At 50.3% G+C, this 16,451-nt stretch overlaps 2 protein-coding genes and 1 long non-coding RNA gene across 3 annotated transcripts; all 3 read right to left on the bottom strand.

Annotated features, from left to right (window-relative positions):
• Positions 1 to 6,796: 6,796 nt before the first annotated feature.
• On the bottom strand, positions 6,797 to 9,033 carry LOC139835880 (uncharacterized). Its single transcript, XM_071825774.1, has 3 exons — positions 8,911 to 9,033; positions 7,423 to 7,859; positions 6,797 to 7,088 (listed from the first exon to the last, which is right to left on the bottom strand). Exons 1-3 carry the CDS (start codon positions 9,031 to 9,033, stop codon positions 6,797 to 6,799), a joined length of 852 nt encoding a protein of 283 aa, XP_071681875.1.
• A 2,008-nt stretch (positions 9,034 to 11,041) lies between these two features.
• Positions 11,042 to 13,764, bottom strand: LOC127336829 (receptor-like protein kinase HERK 1). The gene has a single exon (XM_051363692.2). It carries the CDS (start codon positions 13,335 to 13,337, stop codon positions 11,220 to 11,222), a length of 2,118 nt encoding a protein of 705 aa, XP_051219652.2. The 5' UTR covers positions 13,338 to 13,764; the 3' UTR covers positions 11,042 to 11,219.
• Positions 13,765 to 15,057: 1,293 nt separating this feature from the next.
• LOC127330795 (uncharacterized) lies at positions 15,058 to 15,448 on the bottom strand. The gene is made up of 2 exons (XR_007869431.2): positions 15,258 to 15,448; positions 15,058 to 15,126 (listed from the first exon to the last, which is right to left on the bottom strand). It is a non-coding gene; the product is annotated as an uncharacterized lncRNA (long non-coding RNA).
• Positions 15,449 to 16,451: the final 1,003 nt, after the last annotated feature.

The raw sequence follows: 16,451 nt of genomic DNA, 5'->3' as shown, positions 1-16,451 counted from the left end.
TCGAGGAAGCCAACAAAGGAAAAGATGATGAAGACCCCAATCCTTGTCACGATGAGCTTGTGTATCAAGTTACTTCCTTGAGGAGGCACAATGCTCTTCTCTTGGAAGTCAATGCTCTTCAAGAAGAAGCCTTGGATGAATATTACCGCTTGTTCAAAGAGAAGACCTCATGTTGCAACCATGATGAAGAAATTGCCGCTCTTGAGATCACCAAGGCCAAGCTATTGAGTTTGAGTAGCGAGCAAGAAGAGTCGTTGGTGGAGTGTCTCCGCATGAGCAAGGAGAAGGATACGTGTTGTGATCATGAGGAGGAAATAGCCGCCTTGAAGAGAAGGGAAGCCAAGTTCATGGAGGTCAACTCCATGCAAGAAAAAACCTTGAAGGAGTACTTTCCTTTGAGCAAGGACCGTGCATGTTGCACTCATGAAAGTGACAATTCCAAGATGGAGAATGACAAGTGCATGCTCATGAAGATGAACGCTCTCCAAGAAGAAGCTTTGATGGAACACTTCCGGGTGAACAAGGCAAAGGAGGTCCAAGTGTTTGATATTTGCCATCCACACCCGGAGCATGAAGATGAAGTCAATCGCTTGAAGGCCAAGGTTGATAGACTCCAAGTTCAAGCCAAGTACTTGGAAGGAATCATTGAAGCTAAAGATGGAGCCAAAGAGGGCTCATGCAATGAAGGAGCAGTGGCTACCAAGCCAAAGAGAAAGAGGAAGAGGAGGACCAAGAAGAAGAAGGACAAGGAGAACATGGAGACCAACCTTGAAGGGAGCAATGCTAGCTCAAGAAGAGATGGAGTACCCAACTCCGCCTCGACGGGTTTCGCCGGCTCTAACAACCCTTCTCATGTTCTTTTTGTTGATTACTATGGACATATTCGTGCTCTCTTTATTGGTCCTCAAAAGGACAATGTTGATTGGACTATTTGGGTTCCCAGACCCCTTGTTACTAACATGCTAGGACCCATTGAAAAATGGGTACCTAAATCCAAGACTTGATTCCTTGTAGGACTATGCTTCCGGTGGCGCTAAATGGGTGGTTGATAGTGGAGCCACAAGTCATATGACCGGAAGCAAGGATATTGTTATCGACCTCGTTCCTTCTCTTTCTACTGTTTCATATGGCGACAACACATGCTCTAAGGTATTGGGTCTTGGCAAGGTGGTGGTAACACCCGACATCTCACTTGTGAATGTCCTCCTTGTCGAGACCCTTGGTTACAACTTACTCTCCGTTCATCAAATTGCTCGTATGGGCCCATGCACATTCTTTGATGAACATATGGTGGTCCTCTTGTGGAGCAAGACACTCAATGTAGCTTTTGTTGGATATGTAGAGAACGGTTTGTATGTTGTCGATTTCTCCGGAAAGACAACGTCTTCCGCTCTTTGCCTATTTGCCAAAGGTGACAAGGGTTGGTTATGGCATCGCCGACTAGCCCATGTCAACATGAGGACTTTGCAAAGTCTCCACAAGGGTGGCCACATTCTCGGACTAAAAGAAAATTTCTGTTTTTGCAAGGATCGTGTTTGTAGGGCTTGCGTACAAGGAAAAATGCATGGAGCTCCTCACAAGGCCAAGACTATCATCTCTACCACAAGATGCTTGGAGCTCCTACATGTTGATCTCTTTGGTCCACCATCTCATGAAAGTCTTGGAGGAAAGAAGTATTGCCTCGTCATCGTTGATGATTATTCACGCTATTGTTGGGTATTCTTCTTCAAGTACAAGAGTGAGACTCAACGGACCATGATGGAGTTTGCCAACCAAGTTCAACGCAAGTACGACAACAAGATCCTCGCAATAAGGAGCGACAATGGAACGGAGTTCAAGAACTACACATTGGATGACTTCCTCAGCGAAGAAGGAATCCAACACCAATACTCCACGCCATATACTCCCCAACAAAATGGGGTCGCCGAAAGGAAGAATCGAACCTTGATCGAAGCCGCTCGAACCATGATGATGGAATACAAGTCCAACTACAATTTTTGGGCGGAAGCTATCTCTACTGCATGCCATGCTACTAATCGCCTCTACTTTCGCAAAGGTCTTGAGAAGACACCATATGAGATCCTCACCGGCAACAAGCCTAATGTGTCATACTTCAAGGTCTTCGGATGCAAATGCTACATACTTGTCAAGGACACACGCCTATCCAAGTTTGATTCAAGAGCTCAAGAAGGAATTTTCGTTGGCTATGCTACGGATTCTCACACCTATAGAGTCTTCAACAAGTCAAGTGGACATGTTGTAGAGTCTTGTGATGTGACGTTCGATGAAGATGATAGATCTTTGGAGGAGTGAAGTGCTTCTTGTGAGAAAGGAGATGCAATTCCCCCGGATGCCATAGGAAGGATCGGTGTTGGCATTCGCCTACCTCAAGAGCTACCTTCTATGAGTACCGGGGAAGGACCAAGTTCCACCCAAGTGGAGCCATCTACACCACAAGGCCAAGCTTCTTCCGTTGATCTAACAAATACAAGTCAACCTCTACAACAACAATCAAGTCCAAGTTCACCTCAACAAGCTCAAAAACAACATACACCGCAAGCTCGTCTACCTCAACACCCAACATCAAGTGACCAAGGTCAAGCTTCAAGTTCTTCTCCGAGTGGTTCGGGGATAATCTTCATGGACAATAATATTCCCTATACCCCCGAGCCGTCCGGATCTCATGACAAAGTTGCCTCTTTCAACGACAATGGAGGTCAAGGCGAGGACCTAAACCGTGATGAAGGCCAAGAGGACTCACAAGAACCATCTCCTCAAGCCGACATTCGCCGTGAATATCCTACTACAAGACACTTGCGTCTCAAGTCTCATTCCTTGCAAAATATCATTGGTGATCTAAAGAGAAATGTTACCACTCGGAGGCAACTTGCAAACTTTTGTGCGCACCACGCCTTTGTCTCTAAGGAGGAACCACTCAAAGTTGATGATGCTCTCAAAGATCCCGATTGGTTGAATGCAATGCAAGAGGAACTCAACAACTTCAAGAGGAATGATGTATGAACTCTCATGAAGCGACCCGATCATTGCCGCAATGTTATCGGCACCAAGTGGATCTTCAAGAACAAGCAAAATGAAAGTGGCACGGTCATCCGCAACAAAGCAAGATTGGTGGCACAAGGCTATTCTCAAGTCGAAGGCGTGGACTTTGGTCAAACCTTTGCACCCGTTGCAAGGCTTGAGTCCATCCGTATCCTTTTGGCCTTTGCCTCACATCATGGCTTTAAGTTGCAACAAATGGATGTTAATTAAGAGTGCTTTTCTTAAATGGTCCTCTACATGAGGAAGTATATGTGAAGCAACCCCCGGCGTTCGAGGACCCCCATTTCCCGGACCATGTCTTCAAGCTCAAAAAGGCCCTATATGGTCTCAAACAAGCTCCTAGAGCTTGGTATGAGCATCTCAAGGAGTTGCTTGAAGACCGTGGTTTCGAAGTGGGGAAAATCGATCCCACTCTTTTTACTAAGAAGGTCAATGGGGAGCTTTTCGTATGCCAACTCTATGTAGATGACATCATATTTGGCTCTACTAACACAAAATTCAATGATGAGTTTGCTATGTTGATGACAAATAGGTTTGAGATGTCAATGATGGGTGAACTCAAGTACTTTCTTGGGTTCGAGATCAAGCAAATGCAACACGGCACCTTCATCAATCAAGCAAAGTACCTCCAAGACATGCTCAAGCGCTTTGATATGAAGGGTGCCAAGGGGATTGGAACTCCGATGCAACTCAAGTGTCAACTCACTCTTGACGAGGCCGGCAAGGCGGTGGATACCAAGCTCTACCGTTCGATGATAGGTTCGCTTCTCTACCTTTGTGCCTCTCGCCCGGATATAATGTTAAGCGTTGGTATGTGTGCACGGTTTCAAGCAAGTCCGAAGGAAAGCCACCTTGTGGCGGTCAAGAGGATCTTTCGATATTTAGTTGATACCCCACACTTCGGATTATGGTACCCAAGGGACACGGACTTTGCTTTGGTTGGTTTCACCGACTCCGATTGGGCGGGCGACAAGATTGATAGGAAGTCTACCTCCGGAGCATGTCACTTTCTTGGAAGATCTTTGGTGTGTTGGTCCTCGAAGAAGCAAAATTGTGTCTCCGTCTCCACCGCGAAAGCCGAATATATCGCCGCGGCAAGTAGTTGTGCTCAAATCTTATGGATGAGGCAAACCTTGCGAGATTATGGACTCGAGTATAGCAAGGTGCCTCTTTTGTGTGACAATCAGAGCGCAATCAAGATCGCCTACAATACGGTTCTTCATGGCAAGACGAAGCACATTGAGATACGGAACCACTTCATCTGGGACCACATTGCTCGCGGAGATATTGTACTATCATATATTGGCACCAAGGAGCAATTGGCGGACATCTTCACGAAGCCCTTGGATGAGAAGCGCTTTATTGAGTTGAGGCATGAGCTAAATATCATTGATCCATCAAACTTTGCTTGACCGTCGTGCGCACATACCACTCCTACCGTTATATCTCGATGAAAGGCACGCACGGACATAGGGGGAGTGCGGTTTAAATCCATTGAGCTATCACTCCCCCCATAATGCATAAAGAAATCCAAAACATTTGCTATTTGTCAATTCAGTGACTTATGAGCTTCATGTTGAGTTGTAGTCCGTGAGTCCTAGATATATCTACGCGACCTCACAACTACTATACTCTTACACGGTGGCTTCGGCCACCAACACCCCCTCTTTGAGGGTTTTTCGGTTCTTCGTGACCTTGTTTTGTCTTTCTTCTTTGCTTTCTTCTTCTTGTTTTTGAGAACCTCCTTCAAGCTTGTTTTCTCGTGATTTTTGCAAGCTTGGTCATATGTTCTTTTTCTCCATCCCTCTAGTTTCGTTACCCTCCTTTTTGGTGTTCCGATGCCAAAGGGGGAGAAGTTCCTAGGTGGATGGGGACCTTTTGTTGTTTGTAGCCGTTTGGTTCTAGTTGCTTATCTTGTCTTATGGCTACATCAACAACCCTATGGAGGCATCTTATTGTGAGTTTGGGTATTCTCAAGGCGATGGTATGATAACTTCACCCAAATCTCCGTGCATGATCTTATGTTGCCTCCATATTGTGCATATGCTACTTGAACATGTCATTTATCTATGTTGCATATGTGCTTGGTTTGTAAAAACTAGGGGGAGTGATGTCTCTATAACATGTGTATTTGTATTCATATACATATTCATGATATGCACATGTGTAGGGGGAGCTCCGTCGAGTTTTTGCAAATCTAATGATCTCATCATAATATCATATGTTATTGTCAACTCGTGTGTTGTCATCAAACACCAAAAAGGGGGAGATTCTAAGAGAAAAATTCACACCCCAAGTTTTGTGTGTTTGATGACAACACTTGAGTAATCTCACCGTGTGCCTTGAGTATCATTGTTAGATTTGCAAGAGCACGGTGACCTCGCCGGACGTGTCAAGATCGGAAGACTGAAGCGTAGTTGATAGGTTTTCTGGTTTTGTGTGTGTTTAGCGAGGTAACAAGGTTGGAGAGAAAAAGGGGAAGAATACCAGATTTAGCCAGGCCGGTACTACCGGTACCTGTAGTGGTAGTACCGCTACCCCTATAGGTACCGCCCTCGGTACCGCTCTGAGTCTGCGCTGATTTCGTCCCCCAGAAACACGTTGCGGTACCCCTGCAGTACCTGGGGCGGTAGTACCGCTCACGAGCGGTAGTACCGCTCAAGGTACCGCTTAGGTATCGTAACCGAGTTACGGTCGTACCGCCCTGGTACCGCTCTGGTACCGCTTTGGATCCAGTAAGGTCTGGACCCTATTGCGGTACCTCGTGCGGTAGTACCGCTCTGCGTCTTTTGACCAGATCTGGGGGGGATTTCGAACTCAGAGCGGTAGTACCGCTTCCCTGAAGCTGTAGTACCGCTTAGGCCAAATCTAGACATAACGGTTGGATTTGGAGGAGCCTATTTAAGGGCCCCTTCTTCCCCAACACGATTTTATCTCTTCCCCCTCTCTCTCCTCCATTGTTGCTGAGCTTAATCCTTGAGGATCTCCTTCCCCATCCAACCAATCTTGCCCAAACTTTGAGGATAGGTGGAGGAGACCCTGATCTATAGTTCTACCAAGAGAGATTTCACCAATACGAGCTATTCCTTAGTGGATCTTGGTGGTAGGGTTCCTTTAGTGGATCTTGGAGAAGAGTTCCTTTAATTTTGTGGAGCATTGGAAGAGTTCCTTTGGTGGAGCATTGGAGAGTTCCTTTGGTGGAGCATTGGAAGAGTTCCTATGGTGGAGCATTGGAGATGGGTTCCTATGGTGGAGCATTGGAGATGTGCAGCTATGGAGTCTAGCTTGGTGATGTACTAGATCCATAGGGTGTTGGGAGCATCCTTGTTGTGGAGCTCGACCCAACTTTGTGAAGGAATCACCGCCTCGACCGGTGCCTTAGTGGAAGAGGGAGAGCACCTTCGTGGAGCTCTCTCGAGGAAGAAGGTGAGGCCTTCCTTCGTGGTGTGGCCGCCTAGTCTCTTGTGTGAGACTAGCACCTCCTCAACGCAGACGTACTTCCTTTAGTGGAAGGAACTGCGGGAAACAAACCTCGACTCGCCTCGCGCCCCCCGGTTGTCTCGCTCCTTACTCTCGTTATCTTGTTGATTCCTTTACTTGTTGCACTCGTCCGATATTCATTGTAGGATCACCCCTATTGCTAAAGTTCACACCTTTACATTCCGTTGCATAAAAATTGAAAAAGACTAAAACTTGCCGTAGCGCCATTCACCCCCTCTTGTTCGCTACGATCCATTCACCCCCCATCCTCAATGATCATATTGTGCAAAATGACACAGGTGGTCATGATGTCCTTGAGTGTGTCCATATCCCAAAATCGGGCTGGTCCTCGGACTATTGCAAATCTAGCTTGCAAAACACTGAAAGCCCGTTCTATATCTTTTCGAGCTGCCTCTTGTGCTTTTGCAAACTCAGCTTCAGCTCTGTTTTCTGGCTCCCGGATGGTTTTCACAAATGTGACCCAATCCGGGTATATACCGTCGGCAAGGTAGTACCACATTATGTACTCCCTCCCGTTGACGATGTAGCTGCAAGCCGGGGTATCACCTTTAGCAAGCCGGGCAAGAAGATGGGATCGATGCAAGACATTGATATCGTTGAGTGAACCGGGCAAACTAAAAAAACTGTGCCAAATCCAAAGATCCTATGATGCAACGGCCTCAAGGACATTTGTTGGGTCGCCGCTCCGGCCACAATACAAGCCTTGTCAAGATTTTGGACAATTTTTCCATGTCCAATGCATACAATCTATGCTCCCTAGCATGCCCGACCGCCCCTTTGTTCATTCTCCGCCATTACATCATAACCTTGCAAAAACGTCGGACAGACTCCAACGTCGTATCTTCGCCTATGTGAAGATACTCATCGGCATAGTCCGCCGGAATGTCGTATGCAAAGATGCACATGACGGCGGATACTTTTTGGTGCGCGCTAAATCCCATGAGCCCGGCGGCATTTCTCTTGCGCTTGAAGTAGCGCGTGTTGTCCTCACACATTGCGATGATCTTGTTGAACAAAGATCGCCGCATTCGGTACCGGCAGCGAAAAAAATGGGGCGGATATGTCGGTACCTCGGCGCAATAAGCGCGCATGAACAAGATGTGGCCGAGGGCGCGGTTCCGCGGGATGCACAGCCGCCCCATGGTCGACCCCTTCCGCTTCTTCGGCCGCACGTCCGTGACCTCCGCCACCGTGAGTATCCCCGCCGTCTGCTCCAACTCGTCGTCGAGCAGCTCCTCCAAGTCGGAGTCGTCGGAGGAGGACGAATACTCCAACAAAAACAACTCGCACGGGTCCATCTGCAAGGCGCAACAACCGCGGCGAATCATTAGAGCTGCGGCGGTGGATCCGCGACTGCGAGGAGCTTGGGGAGAAGACTTACCGGCCGTTGGCGAGGCGTGCGCGGTGGCGTCGATTCCGGCAGATTCGCGCGCGCCGGCGGGCGGAGCGGACGCGGCGGGCCGGCACGCGCGTGCTCCTGCCGGTCGGAATCGAAGGGGGCGGCCGGGGGAGGCCGGGATCTGCGGCGGCGCGCGGCGGCGGTTGGCGGGAGGAAGAGGAAACAGACGCGCTAAAAGATCCTTTGCGCCAAGGGGGGAAATGGATAGAGGCCGCGCTCGCACAGCCTCTCCGACCCAGGAACTTGGGGTTTCCGCGGCGCGAATCAGGGCGGTCCGGATCTTTTTTTGGAAATGAGGGTCCGATGGAAAATCTGAACAGTCCCACTTTTAGCATCCGAACCAAAAATCAGCGGTTATTATGTGGATGGGATCGGATGAGGGTATGCTAGAGAGGCTCTAAACCAGGTTTGAAAATCAAGTTTTTTTCAACTGCTGCTTAATTTCACAGTTATGGCGGTTTATAAGTTGAAAAGAACTGGCCCTATGTGATGGCATACCTATAACACTGTAGATGCGCTAATGGCCGGAAATAATTACACGATTACAATTAACCTATGTACCTAAAGCCCGTATCTAATTTGCTAACCCTATTGGCATGTGTATGTGTGTGCCCAAGCCTAAAAATCCAGTCCATGTGTTATAGGTAGGCCATCACGTGGAAGCCTAGGGAGAGTTTGGTAGCCTGCATTAGAATAATGGCTCAGTGCGCCAGGGATGAGTTTCGATTCACGAATGACACATCGTTTGATAGGCTGGGTTGCATCGGGTGACACCTAAGTGACACTTTGATTGGTTGATCGCATGGTTTTTGTAGCCTCACCCATATGGAAACATGTTGACCTTACCTCACCTATCACAAGACCATCATGGCACCGCCGTTCACAAGCTTCGGCACGTCAACGATAGCACCGCCGGTCACGCCGGTCAAAAGCGGCACCACGTCGCCGACCACGAAGACGAAGACCACCATGACACCATCGGTGACGCTGGTCACACGCATGGGCACGTCGCCGACCATGAAGACGAACACCACCATGACATCATCGGTGACGCCAGTCACAAGCAGCACCATGTCGCCGTCCACGAAGACGAACACCACCAGGACACCGCCGGTCACAAGCATGGGCACGTCGCCGACCACGAAGACGAACACCACCATGACACCGTCGGTGACGCCGGTCACAAGCATCACCATGTCGCCCGACCAAGAAGACGAACACCACCAGGACACCATCAGTCATGCCGGTCACAAGCATGGGCACGTCACCGACCACGAAGACGAACACCACCATGACACCGTCGGTGACGCCGGTCACAAGCATCACCATGTCGCCGACCACGAAGACGAACACCACTAGGACATCGTCGGTCACGCCAGTCACAAGCATGCGCATATTCGACCACGAAAACGAACATCACCATGACACTGTCGATCACGTCGGTCACAGCACGTCGCCGACCATGAAGACGAACACCACCATGGATTATCACCTCTCACTTCTCATCTATCATCACCACGTCGTCGTCCATGAAAATGGCGAGCGAGAAGTTGAGCAAAAGTACTCCAAAACTTAGTTACACGTACGTACAGATTGCAGTATACTTGTGAGTCCATTATGTATCAGCGTATGTACACCGAAACAAAAACCTGTCAACATGAAATTTATGTGGAATGGTGAGGTGAACCTATTCCTGAAAGGAAATCTCAAACGGTTGAGCGTGTGCGACGAATTTGACAAAATTCTCTTAAAACTTCATACACGAAATTGACGATTTATGACCGATGAAACTCGAAACCGATTGTGGGAATGGTTCGTATCATCGACACACATCTTTTTCGTGTACATCTTATTTCAATTCAGACTATATTTGTGTTGATTTGAGAGAGGATATGTGGAGTAGTGCAAGGGAGAGTGAGCGTAAGCAACAGCTTGTGCAGTTGCATCGCTGGAGCCAAAGTGGCGCGAGAACAAGCATGGCCCTGAAGAAACTGCCGATTCGAGCGTTACTCCATATGCAGGCAAAACGCTGCTTTGAGAACCGTGCGATGCAATAACACGGCTCGGCCCAAGCAACCAAACAAACCAAAAATTGCTGACCCCATGCGAGTCAAACAGCATGTTGGCCACCAAACACGCCCCTAGAAGTTTACCTAGACCCTGCTAGGAAATCTAGCTGGTTCAGCACACCCTGCCATGAGTTAATAGATTATGAACGCTCAAATTAGAAGGTACACTTATATGCATACAATAATCACATATATAGTAGCCAATTCTTTTTAGGGGATCCTACACAACATATAGTCTAATTATCTACTTCCACAATTCCACATACAAGGCAATGGATTATCAAATTGGCTCACGATCTTGGCTTGTGGTTAGCTTATACATTAAAAAAATGTCCTTTTGTGACTTTTGAGTTAACATAGAAATTTTATCTATCGAAAACGTACATAAAAATTCATTTTGTGTAGCTCAACATATTTATTCACATACATCGTCATAACAAATATATGATAAATTTTTGTTGAAGCATTGATGGGCGTCAAATTTTTGGCGTGGCATATCCTTTGAGGAAATCCTAGGTCAAGGCAGCCATAGGCTTGAGCTCTCTGTTTTTAAACCATATGTTGCAAGGGTTTGTTTGTTATTTCTCGTTTTGCAAGGCCATATATTACCCTTCTTGTGAGTCCTTTGGAGCATGAGGTTGCTTCAGCTTTTTTTTGTTACAAATACGAGGAGTTGGTTCTATGGTTCAGAAAAACGTGGATCGGCTATCTATTTACGTCCTACTGCAACCGATAAGTGACTAAAATGTTACACACATCTTATCTATCTCCTCCCTTCTCTTCCGGGCACATTTCCTAACACCTAAACTCTACCTCAATTTGAATTCACCGCATCGCGATTCACGACTGCCGCCACTGAATCGAGGCCGCCTGCGAATGAATCGACATTTTTCTATTCAGCGGAACCAATTCTACATATTTGTATCAAAAGTTGGAGTAGGTCCTATTTTTCAGAACCGCGTAGCTGTGTGGGGAGGACACCGAAGCAATCGTCTTGGAGCACTTCAGGATAAGACATTGAGATGCCTGGGTTCCCAGGTCATGTTCAACCTAGTGGGTGCTCAACAATTGGTGCAACCATGGAGCACCGGTCCAACCCGACGACATGTATGTGTCGTTCAGATGATTCAGAGAACGCATGCAGAAGGAAGTAGTACACTGGTATAAATTTGAACGATAGCCGTACGAACTCATCGTCCGTCGCCACGAGCGTCGAACTGGGAGAACACCTGGCTGCCGGGGACGTCTGTGATGCTCATGACCGTCTCGTCCGCCTGCGCCTGGTCCATCGACAAGCTCATCGACGGCGGCATCCACCTCGGAGCAACAACATCGGCGGGGATATGCGTGGCGACGGCGCCGCTGTCCTCGAACGCGTCCGTGTTGAGGTGCGTATCCTGCAGCTGCAGGCAGAACTCGAGGTTCCACACAACTTCGCCCATGGTCGGCCGATCCTTGCCGCAGTCCGCGAGGCACTTCTCCGCGGTCTCGACGAACTTGCGCAGCGAGTTGTCGTTCACCTCGGCGGCGATCCTCGCGTCGACGACCCTGTCGAGCTGCCCTTCCCGATGCATCCTCATCGCCCAGTTGGCGATGTTGATCTCGTCCCGGTCAAGGCCGTGGTCGATCACCGGCCTTGCGCAGAGCACCTCGAGCAGCACCACGCCGAAGGAGTAGACGTCAGAGCGGTCCGTGAGCTGCTGCGTCTTGAAGTACTCCGGGTCCAGGTACCCGAAGCTCCCCTTGACGACCGTGCTCACGTGCGTCTCCCCGAACGACGGCCCGATCCGGGACAGCCCGAAGTCGGCCACCTTGGCGATCACGCCGCCGTCGCGGCCGCCCAGGAGGATGTTGGTCGACTTGACGTCCCGGTGGATGATGTTCTCCGAGTAGCCGCTGTGCAGGTTGTGTAGGCCCTGCGCTGCGCCGATACAGATCTCCAGCCGCTGCTTCCACGACAGAACGGGCTCGTCGGAGCCGTACAGGTGACTCCGCAGCGTGCCCATCTCCATGTACTCGTACACGAGTATCATCTCCGCCTGGTCGTTGCAGTAGCCGACGAGCGACACCAGTTGGCGGTGTCGGATGCTCGACAGCACCTCGATCTCCGTCTGGAACTCTGGCAGCCCCTGCTTCGTTACCCGCATGGCGCGCTTCACCGCCACCGGTGTGCCGCCGTTATGGGGGAGCACACCCTTGTACACATTCCCGAAGCCGCCAGCGCCGATGAGGTTGCGCTTGTGGAAGTTGTCTGTGGCGGCCTTGATCTGTGCCAGTGGGATGTGCAGCGTCGTGCTCACCCTCTGCATCCTGATGGTCGTGCCACCGCTGGACCGGTTCGTCGACTGGCCCGCCAGCCTCCGTCTCCTCCGCCGCACCACGAAAAAGCAGAGCACCGCGCAGGCAAGAACTGCTGCGCTGAGCACCGTCGAGAGCGCGATGACCATGATTCTCTTTGTCTCGCCCCGCGAGCTTATATCGATGGCTGGCAGCTTCATGATCTCCAGTCCGTTCAGTATGCCGCCTTCACTGCTTCTCTCCGACCTACCGATGCTGATGGTGAGGTTCCCCGTGCTCGGCGCTCTCGCCGTGTACGCGTAGTCGAAGTAAAATGCCGTGTTCGACCGACTCACGCTCACCTGGTCATTGGGCGAGAGGTCCCGGCTGCCAATGGCCTGCGCGACGTAAACGTTAAATACGATGCCGACTCCGATAACGGAGCTGATCACCTCGTAGTCGCAGAAGTGGAGGCGGACGAGGTAGCTCGCTCTCGGCTCTGCCGGGAACGTCCACGTGACCGCCGGGACCGTCCACGTGATCTCGGAGTTCAACCCCGGGTTGGTACCCAGCAGGAAGTCCGTGACGTTCGCCGCGCGCTGCGTCTTGTACACGACGTCCGGTGCCACGTTGTTGCTGTATCCGGCCGACGGATTGAAGACGATGGGGCTAGAGGTGGAGGTCAACCTTGTCTGCCCGGAGGCGCCGAGGAGAAAGGGCCCATCGGGGAGCCAAGTACGCCAGAGTGTGCCGTTTTCCTTGGTCACCTTTGGGCCGCCGACGTTGAGGCGGTACACCGTCTCCAGCGGCTGCTGCTGCCATATGGCTAGGTCGTTGCTCCCCACGGAGCCCACCGGCGTCACCGGGTTGTTCCATAGCAGCTCTGCCGGCGCCTGGAACAGCTCGAGGGCATTGACAAAGGCGGAGGAGCTGTTGTTCGGGATGAATTTGATGGTGAAGTCGCTGTAGTTGCCCCGCGGAACGAAAAATTCTTTGACGACGCCGGCGTCCGGCGGCGAGAAGAAAGACATGAGGGCGTAGTCGTCGTCGAGAACCGAGACGTTGAAGCGCGAGTAGGAGGAGAGACTAGCGGCGGGGTCGGATGAGGCTGGGACAAACGGGAAGAAGTGGAGACGCAGCACGACGAAGGACGACGCGTCCTGTGACTGCGAGGCGGGGTACGGGAAGTGGTAGGAGAAGGCAGAGCCGCCGTCGACACGCGCGGCGTCGTACAAAGGGGAGTTCGGGGTGGGGTTCGAGGAGTACGCGGCAGGGGCGGGCGAGGGCGAGGGAGAAAGGTAGGCGGTGTCCGGGACGAAGGTGCGCGTGGGAGAGTCCGACGGGAAAGAGAGGTTGGAGGAGGCGCCACATGCGAGGAAGAAGGAGAATTCTGAGGAGAACACGGCGAGCGCAGAGCGCGGGAAGAATGTGGTGAAGAGGACAACGAAGAGGACGGCCATTGACACCGGCAGTGGAGGCGTGCCCGTGCCGCCTGCGGGGTGGCAGTACTTGTATGAGATGCTTGCGGGTAGTGTTGGAGATGACGAACGGAAGGTGCAGAGCGGGAGTGCTGTCTCTGTTGTGTTGACTCTGGCAGGGAGAATATTAAGGTGGACTTGGACCTGGCACGTAGGAGAGCGTGCAGCGGGGGCAAACGCCAGTTTGGTCGTACTCCAAACTTCCAATTTAATTCCACGATCCACTGCTCAAGTGGACGGTCCTTTGTTCCACTTGACCGAAAATTCGATTTTTGTATTTCGGTCTATTTTAAATTCGGTCAGAAAAAAATGAAGACCGAAATATACTTGTTATTTTTACTACCCGACAAATTCGGGTACCTAATAATTCGGGTTCGGGTTCGGTCATGACCGAACAGTGTGGCCGACGTTGTCAATGCAAAACTTAGACATTATTTAGTAAAAGGTTGGCAACATTTTAGATGTACTTAGGATGTTTTTTTCATTGCATATATTATTATCAATTGGCACGAATAAATGTTCAACAATCTAAACAAAAATGTAACAACGCTACAGAAGTTTATGAACATTCAACAATATCACATCTCACGCATATCACAAAATCTAAAGATTGGGACAGTCTTACGTAAAATTCGGTCAGTTCGGTCTATTCGGTTACTTAGAACAAAATGACCGAATTTACCAAACTTAATTCGGTCTATAAAATTTTCTACCTAATATTTTATCGGTTATTTCGGTCTCGGTTTTTTCGGGTTCGGTCTCGATCTTTTCGGTTTCGGTCTTCGGTCATCGGTTTTTTTGCCCACCGTGAGTTCCACTGATTGAACGCTTTTCCGCGTTCCCCCTCCAGGTTACCAAACTAATTTCACCGTCCTACGTTTGAGCATATATATGCCTGGTTATGTGGATAATTTTAGGACACTGCTGAGAATCCTCCGGAGGATAAACTCCTTCCAGCCTCCTGCTTCCCTGATCGACACGTGTCCACTTCCAGCCAAAATCCTGACGATGCTTCATCGCAGCAAAAAAATATCCCGCTTTTGCTTCATTGAAGCACAAAAACGATTCGCCTAAAAAATTCCAGCCTACTGTTTCCCTGATCGACACGTGTCCACTTTCAGCCAAAATTCGGACGATGCTTCGTCGCAGCAAAAAATATCCCGCTTTTGCTTCATTGAAGCACAAAACGATTCGCCTAAAAAAAGGAAAAGACACGAGGAGCTCGCTGGAGACTTCGCCGGAGACCTCGCCGGAGACATTGAAGCACAAATAATGTAGTAAAGAAGCAGAGCCACGAAACATTTACAACACTGCCATTGAATATTTGCAGCACCTCCCCAACCTCACCGGAGACTCGCCGGAGTCTCGCCGGAGACATTGAAGCACAAATAATGTAGTAAAGAAGCAGAGCCACAAAACATTTACAACACCACCGTTGAACATTTGCAGCACCTCCCCGACCTCGCCGGAGACCTCGCCGGAGACATTGAAGCACAAATAATGTAGTAAAGAAGCAGAGCCACGGAACATTTACAGCACCGCCGTTGAACATTTGCAGCACCTCCCCCGACCTCGCCGAGAAATGAAATTGTCTTGCTGCAATGCAGCCCAAATTTCATAGTAATGAAGCTAAAAAAGTGTAGTAATGCAGCCCAAAATAAAACTTAGGACAATCATAAAAAAAGATGCACTTGTCCAACAAATGAAGTAATGCAGCCCAAATTTAACAGTAATGAAGCTAAAAATACGTAGTAATGCAGCCAAAAAATAAACTAAGGAAGCACAGCCATGGCTCCGGCGAGACGCTCATAGCAAAATTGGGATTGCAGCACCGTCGATGCCCTTTGCAGCTCCGCCACTGCGGTTGCAGCAGCGCCGCCGCCGGTTGCAGCTCCGGCCACAGGCGCCTGCAGGAGGGGCAGCGTCGCACGGGATGGAGGCGGCGGAAGGAGTCGGCGCCGCGCGAGATGGTGGCCTACTGGCTGCTGCTGCTGTTGTGGGGGAAGGAGGCGGCGGCGCGCTCCCTCGAGGCCGGCAGCCTGAAGCAAACCACGGAAGGCCAAGCCGTTGTGGATGGGCGAGACCTGGGCGGCGGCCGACGAGGTCGTACTTCTCGAGGAGGTGGAAGACGAGGTGGAAGAGGAGGTGGTCGGGCGGCGGCCGGCGAGGTCGGTGGAGCACTGGTCGATGAGGTGGAGGTCAGCGGCGGCGCCCGTTTATAGGATGGCGCAGTGGAGGTCGGCGGTGACCGCGGGCACAGTGGATCCCCCCGGCGGCGCATGGCTTCAAGCTGAGCTCAATGGAGACAGCGGCGGCGCAGTGGTGTGGAACCGAGCCTCGCACTGGTATTTTTCGATCCGGAGGGATAACCTCCTTTGACTAGCAGGCTTACGTGTGTGGGACCCACTGTTGCATGTGTGTCAGCGCTGGCCCGCACGATAGAAACCATCCAACGGCGATGCGCCCGGAGGCTGGCAACGCGCGTGCCTCCGAAGGATAACAAGCATTTTCCATAATTTTAGCTATCTCAGAACTAACTTAGTTCTCGGCCAATTCCTACTGCATCGTGATTCATGCACTTAAGTTGCAAGTTACATATTTTCAATTTCAAATGAAGTTGCAACTACAAAATATATCTGAACCGTTAAATTTGCCTCGCAATTTATG

This window comes from Lolium perenne, chromosome 2 (assembly GCF_019359855.2).
Source record: "Lolium perenne isolate Kyuss_39 chromosome 2, Kyuss_2.0, whole genome shotgun sequence".
NCBI lineage: Eukaryota > Viridiplantae > Streptophyta > Magnoliopsida > Poales > Poaceae > Lolium > Lolium perenne.
This window is presented reverse-complemented; position numbering and strand designations above follow the sequence as displayed.